We start from the raw sequence: 12,230 nt of genomic DNA, 5'->3' as shown, positions 1-12,230 counted from the left end.
ATCATGGGTAGAGTTTATTTGCTCCTGAGGCTTTTGAGTAGGGCAGGATTAGAAAGTGGATTAAAGACTCAATTTGAAGATGATTCTTTGCTGAAACAGTTGCGTTTTTGAGAAGGTGGGCCATGATTATGCAGGAAAGGTCAGTGGGGAGACAGGTATATTTCATAGCATTAGAAAATCTCTGTCTTTGCCAACCCAGTGCCCTCCAGTTGTTTCAGACTATGGCCATTGCATGTGTTTTATTCTAGTACAGTGGTACCTCTACTTACGAATTTAATGCGTTCTGAACGCACATTCGTAAGTCGAAAAAATGTGTAAGTCGAATCCCATAGGAATGCATCGGGAGAAAAAAATCGTAAGTCGAAGCAACCCTATCTAAAAATTCGTAAGTAGAAAAAATCCTATCTAAACCACATCCAAGATGGCGGACGGAGCTCCATTCGTAAGTAGAAACATTCGTAAGTAGAGGTACCACTGTACTGTCCATTTAATGCAAAAAATCCAGGACAAATATTTAAACCCCATACTGAAATTAAATTGTTCTGACTGCTACAGGGATTCCTTCTTGTTGATTAGGTGTAGGCATGATATCATGGAGAATGTATCGAAATTTCTGAGTGACGCCGTGAAACTATGTGGTTATAAGACTTGAGAGGCACTTTTAAACTTGTAGTTCTATCTTAAAGTATTTCCTTTTTTGAAAAGATGCCAGTTTTGTACTTTGACACATATATTTTTGTATACTCTCTATGCCATGGGTGTCAAACACAAGGCCCGGGGGCCAAATCCGGCCCGCCAGACCTCGTCATGTGGCCCGCCGAGCGCCCCAGCCAGCGGGACCCAGCAGCGGGACCTTGCTGCTGAAGCGCCGCGCCAACAAACAGCTGCGGCCTGGGGGGGGGGTAGAAAGGCGGGCGGAGCAGCGCTGCGTGGAGCGCCCCGAGCCACAGCAGGAGAAGGAGGAGGCAGCTTGCCGGGTCAGCGCCCAGCAGCGCCGCACGGAGAGTCCCGAGCCTCTGCGACGCAGCAGTGCTCTGTAGCACTTTGAATCCTCCTCCTCCTGCCACGGCTCGGCGCCTGGAAACGGCTGCTGCTGCTGCTGCTGCAGCAGCACAGACAAAGCACCCAGCAGCGCTGTGTGGAGGAGGAGGAGGATTCAAAGTGCTACAGAGCACTGCTGCGTTGCAGAGGCTCGGGACTCTCCGTATGGCGCTGCTGGGCACCGACCCGGCAAGCCGCCTCCTCCTCCTCCTCCTCTTGCCTCACCTCCTCCTCCTCCTGCCGCGGCTCAGCCTCATGAATGTGAGCTCAGCAGCGGCTCAGCCTCATGAACGTGCAACTCTGAGGCTTTACGCACGTCTCCTAAAACGGACACCCGCTGCCTCACGCTGCACGGGAAATGCTTTTTGCCCCTGGGTCCCTTCGCGCTCTTTTCTGGCGCTGAATCAAGGCGACGACCCCCCCCCTTCCCTTTCTTCAAATCAAATATGTTTATTCGGCTGTACGCCCATCATAAAACACAACACAACAAAACAAAACAAATAAAAACCACAGACTCATACAAACCCTTTCTTCCTTCCTCTCTCTCGTTCTTATTCTTTCTTTCCCTCTTCTTCCTTCCTTCTTTATCTCTGTCTTCTCTCCCTCTTTCTTTTTCTTTCCTTCTTTATTCCCTTCCTTCTTTCCTACTCTTCTTTCTCTCACCTCTTTCCTTCCTCTCTCCCTCCTGCTCCCTCTTTTCTTTCTTTCTTTCTTCCTTCCTTTCTTCCTTCCGTCCTTCCCATCTTTCTTCCTCTCCTCAGAAACATAGGATGCTGCTTTATACTTCTGGCCCTTAAACCCTGGAACCAGGAGAGCAGCTCCAGTGAGTCAACCTCAGCCAGTCCCTTTGGTGAAGGGTGGTGGCTCACTGGCAGAACATCTGTCCTGCATGCAGAAGGACCCCAGCATCTCCAGGTACCAGTAGCTCTGCAAAGCTCCTGCATGAAACCCTAGTGAGCCTCCACCACCCAGTGCAGTTACCAAAAATCATTTTTCAATAAATTGTACAATAATTGTACATTTGAATATCTACTTGCCATTATTCTGACTATGTTTCTGCTTTCAGAGCTAGTTATTACTTACATTATTACAAAAAAACAGTAATAATTGAATGCAGTGACAATAATTTATGATAATAAAGAGTGGACACATAGTCCTACAGATACAACTGGCACTTTGAGGGTGACCAAACTGCTGATGCGGCCCCCGATGAATTTGAGTTTGACACCCCTGCTCTATGCCAATAAAGGTAATTGATTTACTCCCATCAGCCTCGATGAGCAGAGCAGTGCTGGTTTGGGAGTTGCTGTTCAAAGCACCCAGGTTGGCGAAGGCTGATTTCTATAGAATTACGAATTCTCTTAAATTTACCCTGGTGCCTTATTGGTTCTAAGAATGGCGGTGGTGTAGAAGAGGTGGCAAAGAAGAACTGGGAGGCGGGGGAGTAATAAAATACAATTTTTGCAAGGAAAATGTAGCGCTCAATATGGACTAACCTAAATAGGCACCCCACATCATCCTGAAGAGCATTTGGTGGGGGCAGGGTTCCCCCCCCTCCCTTCATGTGGTAGGAGACTAGTATGGTTTCTTTTTACGTGAATACTTTACAACAAGCCCTTATTTCATTTTTTTAAGGGCAGTGAATAGCCCTGCTGACATCCTGGCAAAATAATTGGAAACACATGCTCGAAACTCTTAAAATGAGAAGAACGTGAAAGATTTATTTGGTTCAGTAATTACACGATTGCTCAGAAGACTGGATTGGTAATTGAGGTTTGCAGCTATGGATGTTAACAGTATGAAGGGCTAGGCACTGATACAGGTCAGGACTTCATGGCTGCCGCGAGAGTTGTGGGGCTGCCCCCAACGCATCATCAACCCTACACATGTAAGCAGGAGAACGATAAGTTAAGAACACTTTCATTGGGACTTCTTATAACTTCTGGTGAAGCAGTGTAGTGTTGTGTAGTGATTTAAGTGTTTGACTATACAGACAAGGGTTCAAATCCCCACTCAGCCATGAAGCTCACTGGGTGACCTTGGGCCAATCACTACCTCTCAGCCTAACCTACCTCACAGGGTTGTCGTGGGGAATAAATGAGGGGCGGGGGGAGAACCATGCAGACCACCTTGATCTCCTTGAAGGAAATATGGGATATAAATGCACCGTATTTTTCGGACCATAACACACACCTAGTTTTTGGAGGAGGAAAACCAGGAATTCCCCCCCCCCCGGGTTTTCCTCCTCTAAAAGTCTGGGAGGGGGGGCGCTGGAGGGGGAGCAAAGGAGGCAGCGGGGGTTGGAGGGGGAGAATGAGCAGCATCCCTCCGCTGCCCCCCGCTTCTCGCTGAACGTGGCTGAGGCGGGGGGAGGGTGATATTGTATGTGAGGTAGGGCTTACCTCCCCCCCCCAATATTTTATTCAAGTTGGAAGAAGGAGGGAAGGAAGGAAGGGGTGAGAGAGAAAGAGAGACAAGGAAGGAAGGGGTGAAAAAGAAAGAGAGAGAGAGAGACGAAGAGAGAGGGAAGGAGGGAGGGAAGAAATGAGGGAAGGAAAGGGAGAGAGAGGGAGAGAGGGAGGGAGGGAAGAAAGAAAGAAAGAAAGAAAGAGAATCTTAAAAAGCAGAGACATCACCTTCCGACAAAGGTCCGTATAGTTAAAGCTATGATTTTCCCAGTAGTGATGTATGGAACTGAGAGCTGGACCATAAAGAAGGCTGATCGCCAAAGGATCGATGCTTTTGAATTATGGTGCTGGAGGAGACTCTTGAGAGTCCCATGGACTGCAAGAAGATCAAATCTATCCATTCTTAAGGAAATCAGCACTGAGTGCTCACTGGAAGGACAGATCGTGAAGCTGGAAGGACAGATCATGAGCTTTGGCCACCTCATGAGAAGAGAAGACTCCCTGGAAAAGACCTTGATGTTGGGAAAGATGGAGGGCGTAAGGAGAAGGGGACGACAGAGGACGAGATGGTTGGACAGTGTTCTCGAAGCTACGAACATGAGTCTGACCAAACTATGGGAGGCAGTGGAAGACAGGAGTGCCTGGCATGCTCTGGTCCATGGAGTCACGAAGAGTCGGACATGACTAAACGACTAAACAACAAGTGCAATTGAAACGATGATCACCAAACCCTGCTCACTCTGCTCAAATCTCTAAACTGGAGAGGAAAACTGAGACTTGTTTTGATATTGTGCTTCAGAGGTGTTGCCTTAGGGAATCTTTAATTTCACCTTATTGCAGCCCTCGCTTATCACTCTCAGTTGTGTAACTTGGTTTGTTGATGCGCACTCAGTCCTCTGTGTCCTCTCCCACTGCTGAGATCCTCTTTGACTTCTTGGTTTTCCAGGGACTTGGGAGTCACAAAGCAGCTATGAGAATGAGGTAGAAAACCCAAAAGTGAATCTGACTGGAGATAAGGGCTTGTTTTTCGAGCCACCTCTGTGGGTGCCGATGGGAGCAAGGGAGCTATCTGTCCATTATATTCCTTTGCAAATAGTTCATACTGAGTTGATGAAAGTAGAATTGATAGTCTTGAGAGTCCTGGGTAGAATATACAACCCCCCCCCCATGAATATGCTTTTTTTTAAAAAAAAACGTTTTGAAAAATATTGAATTTTGCATAACTCACTGCCTCCATTTAGTGTCACATTTGTATACAGTCATACCTCAGGTTACATTTGCTGCAGGTTACATACTTTCGGGTTGCGTAATCCACAAACCTGGAAGTATTTTCGCCGTGCGTGTGGTCTGCGCATGCGCAGAAGCATTCTGCGCAGTTCGTGCATGCACAGAAGCGTGCTATCACGCTTTCACGCATGCACGAAAGCATTGTTCGGGTTACGTACTTTTCGGGTTATGAACGGCACCTTGGAACGAATCAGGTACATAACCCAAGGTACCACTGTATTGCACTTTACAACACATCTAAAATGTTTCATTTTCAGCTGTATAGCTAAGTCCTCGATTTTGCTCAAACAAGGACAGACGAGGACAAGATCTTCAGAGCCCAGGGCATAATGGCAGAATAATTGCTGGGGTTTGCGTGTTCTGTAAATATTTCTATCCTGCAGGAGCCTTCAGGAGTGGCGTTTAAGGGGTCTAATGGGCTGCAACACAAAGGGGATTGGAAAAACCCTATAGCATGTGTGTGCAGCAATTTGGTTCCTAGCTAGTGTATTTAGAAAGAATTGGCAACTTTAAAGGAAACAAAGGTTCTAGCTTATAAAATAAACATATTAGAACAAAATCCAGAAACTTTCTTTCTTTCTCTTTCTCCCTTTTACTTTTTTCTAGTTACAGGTGTTGGTCTGACGTAGTCGAAACAAAAAAACAAAAAAAACTCTTCCAGTTGCGCCTTAGAGACCAACTAAAATTGTCATTGGTGTGAGCTTTCGTGTACATGCACACATATTCAGATACCATGCACCTGAAAAAGTGTGCATGCACACGAAAGCTCATACCAATGACAAACTTAGTTGGTCTCTAAGGTGCTCCTGGAAGGAATTTTTTTTATTTTGTTTCGACTTTTTTCTGGGTCGCTCTCCAGAGTCCTTTTCTACGCATAAGATGCTAACTTCTAATTTGACACTCAGAACTATAAGGCAGGGGTCGGCAAGGTTTACCTCGCCTGGGCCGGTTCACTCCAGCAGAGATCCCTCCATGGGCCGGATCGTGTGCGTGTGTGAGTGCGTGCACCCATGAATTTGGGTGGATTTCTGGCACCGCGGAAGCGAGCCCCTGCGTCGCACTGTGCCAGTTTAGCACACCGCGCGGGGACTCACCAAGCGGGCGGCTTGGTTCGGGGGCGGCTCATGGGCTGGTTAAACGACCCCCGTGGGCTGCTTGTGGCCCATGGGCCTTAGGTTGCCGACCCCTGCTCTAAGGCTTCTTGTGCAGACTACCAGCAAGAATGCATTTTATTCTGCAAGCAAGGTAGCTTTTAAATGCACCTGCTCTCAGCTTGTGCTTGGCACTCGTTTGGATTGCCTAAGGTGACCTGGGGACAAGGTTTGGTGGCAGCTGGTGTTGATGTTATGCCTGTTAGTGGTGGCAGACTAGATGAGTTTTCTCACCCTACAACTCTGATCCTCTTTTGCAGAGTTGGTTAGGAGTCTACGTACTCCCACAGGTTTACCTGTTAAAAACAGCTGTCTAGAGTTTTAGCCTTTCTGCAGTCAAATTTTTGCCACATCTCTCCTCTTCCACCGTTTGAGCAGTACCTTTTCTTAGACGCACTCTCACATTACCTTGCAAGGTTTTTACTGCTGCCAGGTAGAGCAGACTGCAAGTTTCAGCATGCAGATGAAGCTACACATTTCTTGTATCTTTGATATGGTTAACATAATCATGGAGGTAATGGAAGAATTAGGCCTTTATCCACTGAATTATAACTCCAGAGAGCTTGATGAAAATGCTTGGTGCAATTTTTTGTGGCTGAAAACAACACCACAGTGATAAATTGTCACACAATAAATTGTAAAAATTACTCTTGTCTCTCCCAAGGGACGTGAGGTGCATATAAAATTGATTTCAAATAACTTAGTTTATGGCTTACAGCGTGTCCTATGCATTTCAGTGGGATAAAGAGATTAAAATATTGTTACCTGACAATAGCGAAATGTACAAAATATTAAGCAGACTCTTCCCAAATGAATGCTTAAAATGTGGAGCGAAGTGGCATAAAGGCTCTCCATAGGTTGGACAGATTGTGTTGCAGTAGTATTTGAAATTAGCCAGGTACCAGGTGCATTTTGCCCCTGGCTATCGACGTGGTTGGCGCTGTGGGTTAAACCACAGAGCCTAGGGCTTGCCGGTCAGAAGGTCAGTGGTTCAAATCCCCGTGATGGGGTGAGCTCCCGTTGTTCGGTCCCTGCTCCTGCCAACCTAGCATTTCGAAAGCACGTCAAAGTGCAAGTAGATAAATAGGTACCGCTCCGGTGGGTAAAGGTAAACGGCGTTTCCGTGCGCTGTTCTGGTTTCGCCAGAAGCTGCTTTGTCATGCTGGCCACATGATGCCGGCTCCCTCGGCCAATAAAGCGAGATGAGCGCCGCAACCCCAGAGTCGTCCGCAACTGGACCTAATGGTCAGGGATCCCTTTACCTTTACCTTTATCAACTGCTAGCGACCAAGTTAAGATGCTTGGGTGCCAGGATGGTGTCTGACATTTCCACCATCTGGAGATGCATGCCTGGGGAATCTTTGTTTTCACACACTAATACCACATCCTGTAGAATTCTAACGGTTGTATTTTATCTGCACAATCAGAGTGAATTTCAAGAACCATAAATGCTTCTGAGCAGCCTGGGCAGGAGCAGTGAACAACACTATAGTTAATTGCTGTAGCTTGTCTTCGCTTACTCCACCCAACTGCCCAGCTCACAGGGGTGAAGAATATTCCTATGTTATGAATGGTCCATGTCACCATTAAGAAAAAGAGGTCGGAAAAGTCCAGTTCTCAAAGTTCTTAACCTAGCTGAAGGTTGTCAGCTGAACTAGCCAGGTGTTTAACTGAGAATCAATCGCCGTCAGTGCATCATTTGAAAAACACAACTTTAGAGCTGTCTTGGCCCAAAGTGGTAACTAGACGTTCCGTTTTGGCAACTGTAAGTTGGTCTCTAAGGTGCTACTGGAAGGAATTTTTTAGTTTGTTTCAACTACGTCAGACCAACACGGCTACCTACCTGTAACTATTCCTTGGGATGACTTTAAACAACTGAATCAGAGGTTTAAGATGGTGTGCAATTCATGGGAGTCCAGCAGTAAGATTAATACAATTGGTTTGCAGAGAACACATGGGAATTCTCCTTATAGTCTGGCTGTGCTATCGGCAGAAACTGGCAAACAAAAACGGTGTTGGCAAGGGCCAATGAGATAAGAGCAGTGCAGATTATTGGATACTTTGGAAAAGGACGTTTTAATTCTTTACATCAGCAAGAGCCACAGAAGTATCCTCCGGATAAAGCGTGGATAATATTTACTTGGGCTGGTTGTTCCTTAAAGTGTTGCATTGATTGAATGTCTTAATTCATGTTTATGGTGTCTGCAAGCGGAGTTGACACTGAGCAGCATGGTGTCATGCAGGAAAATCAAAGCCTTGCAAAGAGTTCAGCAGAAATTCTAGCATGCAGACTGGCAATCTTGGGCCATGCTGAGCCTGCCTGAGTCATGGTTGAAACTGCACAGGCCTCCCTAAGTGCTGAATCAGCAAGTTGGTTGCCGAGGTTCATGGGTACGAACTCAATGCTTATTGTGGTCAGTTTAAAAATGGCTATTGGTGGAGAAAGTCTTAGTTTTGTATCCAAGGAGTTTCCCCAAATAAATGACGATACTCAAAAGCACCAACTTACTGGGTTTTTGTGAGCTAGGCCAGTGGTTTTTGGTCCCTGGCAGGTATTTCAGTGAACTATAAAAGGTTGCTGACGGTGAAAGAAATGTAGTTTATTAAATTTTTCTAAATGTGATTTCCAGATACAGTGCTGTATCTGAAAAGCATCTAGCCTGAAGACTGAGGAAAAGACAGCCACATTCTTTTCACTTAACTTGCAATTGTTTAAAAGTTTTGCATTTAAAAAATTTAAATTTCTCATTTAATACTTTTAGTTTTGTGTTTTCCATTTTTTCATTACTATGAATGATAAGAACGTTGCAAAAAGTAAAGTTTTTCTTTTGTTGCTTAATGTTTTCATATAACTGTAAGAACAGCACCGTTGCCTCAGTTTAAATTTGAAAAACCTTTACATCCTCATCTTTGTAAAGGCTTGTTCACGTGTTTTTAATTTTAAATTTTGATATCGGTGTTCTGTGTACACGGTTGCAATTCGGACTAGATATTCAATTAAATAATTTAAAAAAAAGGATTTGTGGATCCTTCCTGCATGGTAGAAAATATCTTTGTTACAGTAACACTTCTTAAATTCCCTTCCCCTCACACATAAAGGCATTGGTGTCAGGATGTATCCCCAAAATGTTGGGTAGTGGCAAACACCCAATAATTGGCATCATGTCAGGCAATCATTGGGTGTTTGCCACTGTCCATCATCTGAAAATACAGCTTCCTTTTTAAAAGATTGTATACACTGCTTGACACTTCTTGTGTTCTAGAGCCATGTGTTTTGGTAATCACGTGAATATCTCTGGAAATAACCTCTAAGTGATGGGTTCCTTGAACTGTCATCGTAATATACATGCTCATTACATGCTCAGCTTGCATGTAATGAAAAGCCAAACCATGGTTTAGTGGAAGCAGTGAGTTCATGGAGAGAAGACTGCAGCTGCTGTGCTCCTTGCTCAGTCCTGGTTTGGCTTAGTATGCTGTCTGAACCCAGGCTTATAACCCCTAGCTCCAGACATACCAAGAGCTATAACCAAGGTTTGCTCTTGGCTTACCACTCATGGTTTATCTGGGGGAGGCAAAACACAACCCTGCATATGGATAACATGTTCAGACAAACCACGGTTTAGCCATGGGCAGCGTGGCAGCAACTGGACGAGGGGAATAGCACAACAACCACAGTCTCCACCCTGGGGACCAATACACACTAAGATGTTCCCATTAAACCATGGTTTGGCTTAGCTGGGACATTGTCTGCCACCATGTTATTCCAGCAACGGAACTGATCACTGTAAGCCCTCTTTTGAGGCAGCAGGTAGTGGCATGAAAGGTCTCTCTGCCAGAATATGCAATGGTTGCTGCTTCACTTCATGGATGAGACCCAGGGGGCAGGGAAGAAGAATATTAGTTGGCATGTCTCGTGTCTATCCTGTCTACTGTGTCTTTACGCCCAAACATTAAAGGGTAAAGGTAACGGTACCCCTGACCGTTAGGTCCAGCCGTGACCGACTCTCGCATTATTGGCCGAGGGAGCCGGTGTACAGCTTCCAGGTCATGTGGCCAGCATGACAAAGCCGCTTCTGGTGAACCAGAGCAGCGCACGGAAACACCATTTACCTTACCTATTTCTCTACTTGCACTTTGACGTGCTTTCGAACTGCTAGGTTGGCAGGAGCTGGGACCGAGCAACGGGAGCTCACCCCGTCGCGGGGATTCAAACCGCCCACCTTCTGATCGGCAAGCCATAGGCTCTGTGGTTTAACCCACAGCACCCAAACATTATAAACATCTTTAAAAGAAGCTTGCCACTTTCACCCAGTTCTGCATTATATAAATGAATTGCTTTGGCTGTAGATGGGAGTATAGCCTGCACAAGCCTCCCATCAGACGTTGTGTATAGTCAGCAGATTTTCAGAAGACAAAACTACACAGTGGCACTGATTTGTAATGTCTATCATCTGATCCGCTTTATCAGCCTACTGCAGAGAAATTCTTGTGTTCAGGGCTTGAATAGGAATTGTTTTCCCTGCCTCCTGAATGCTGATGGATCTGACCTAGATAGAAGCGTTTCACAGTTCACCGAAGTGACTGAAGGATGTGATGTGTGTATGAAACATGGGGCTTACCTGTCTCCTCAATTTATCGTATTCTCTTTCCTAGCTTTGCCCTGTCAGATGAGGCATATCGATCTCTGAGAGACCAGGATAAAGACCAGTGCATACTTATAACTGGAGAGAGTGGAGCTGGAAAAACAGGTAGTGTTTGATTTCCACAAAATGGAGCCAGGGCTGACCTTCGAACTTTTAATTCACTCTAAGATATTAGAACGTGTGCCCTGTTCTTCATCCGAATACTAGAACTTTGTTGTCTAGTCTAGTTGTGTTGAAAATTATTTCATGCCTGCTTCCATTTGAAGAGCCTCTTAGCCTCTGTGGATCGTCTCCTCCATATTACATACCCTCCAGCATTTTGAGAGGGCAATTTGGGGCACCCTCCACCGCATCCCTCTCCCTGCCAACAATTCCTCCCTCGCCCGCCTGCTTGCCCCTCTCCCCCTCACTCCTCCTCCCCTTGCAGTATTCCTCCTTCTCCTCAGCATCCAGGGAGCATTGGGAGATAGTGACTTCTAGACTTCGTCTCGTGTGGGTTTTGCCATGGCATTTCCTCCAAAAGTGCAAAGTGTTGTCAAGCATAAAAGCTGAAAACAATAGGCTTGAAACCTGAATAATTCATTATTTCTGCGTGGTTCATTCAGGGATTTCTCCTGCAAGTTATGATTTTGGATAGGATATTTTTCAACTTAGAAAGCAATGTTGTTGTTGTTATTGTTGTTTTAACCTTTAGAGGCCAGCAAACTTGTCATGTCCTACGTAGCGGCTGTTTGTGGCAAAGGAGCAGAAGTTAATCAAGTGAAAGAACAACTTTTGCAGTCTAATCCAGTGCTTGAAGGTAAGGAACTAGTAACTAATATTGGTGTATATACTTCACTTGTAGTAATACAGTTGTTGAATACACAGTTGAAAGCTCTAAACAGCAGCTATTGGGTTTAAGTTATTCAGCCAGCTTGACTCCCCTTTATTACATACACAGCCCCAAATGACAAAAACAATAACAGGGACCCAACAACATCATATAGATCAATATGGCCAACTTGACCCAACAGCCCTTCCCCCCTCCCACGCACGCAAACAAATCTCACTAAAGTTAATCAAAGGCAATCAACCACGCCCTGCCCCACCCCACCCCACCCCACCCCACCTTCTCTCACTGCTAATGTAAACCAAGGGATGCGGGTGGCGCTGTGGTCTGAACCACTGAGCCTCTTGGGCTTGCAAGTCGGAAGGTCGGCGGTTCGAATCCCCGCAACGGAGGGAGCTCCTGTTGCTCTGTCCCAGCTCCTGCCAACCCAGCAGTTCAAAAGCACACTAGTGCAAGTAGATAAATAGGTACCACTGTGGAGGGACAGTAAACGGTGTTTCCGTGCGCTCTGGTTTCCATCACGGTGTCCCGTTGCGCCAGAAGCGGTTTAGTCCTGCTGGCCACATGACCCGGAAAGCTGTCTGTGGACAAACGCCGGCTCCCTTGGCCTGAAAGTGAGATGAGCGCTGCAACCCCAGAGTCGTCCGCGACTGGACCTAATGGTCAGGGGTTCCTTTACCTTTACCTTTAATGTAAACCAACAAATGAATAGAAAGAACCTGCCCAAGTGATGCTAATACAAAAAACCTCACACGTATACCAATTTTGTAAAAAGGAAAAATAATATGTAAGTTGACTACCCAACTTCTGCCCACCACTTTCCCCCCTAAGCTCTCTTTCCCTTCAACTCTAAGTTACTCTGTGATCTGAA

The 12,230-nt window shown here is 45.8% G+C and overlaps 1 protein-coding gene across 4 annotated transcripts in view; it reads left to right on the top strand.

Annotated features, from left to right (window-relative positions):
- Positions 1-12,230, top strand: part of MYO1B (myosin IB) — a 141,550-nt gene that overhangs the window by 63,684 nt on the left and 65,636 nt on the right. For all 4 annotated transcript variants that reach the window (XM_035136313.3, XM_035136305.3, XM_035136296.3 and 1 more), the window contains exons 4-5: positions 10,541-10,635; positions 11,225-11,329. In XM_035136313.3, coding sequence (XP_034992204.3) covers positions 10,541-10,635; positions 11,225-11,329 — 200 coding nt within the window. The remainder of the gene's footprint in view (positions 1-10,540; positions 10,636-11,224; positions 11,330-12,230) is intronic.

Source organism: Zootoca vivipara, chromosome 1 (genome assembly GCF_965207765.1).
Source record: "Zootoca vivipara chromosome 1, rZooViv2.hap1.1, whole genome shotgun sequence".
Lineage (NCBI taxonomy): Eukaryota > Metazoa > Chordata > Lepidosauria > Squamata > Lacertidae > Zootoca > Zootoca vivipara.
Note: the sequence above shows the minus strand (reverse complement) of the source record. Positions and strands in the feature narration are given on the sequence as shown.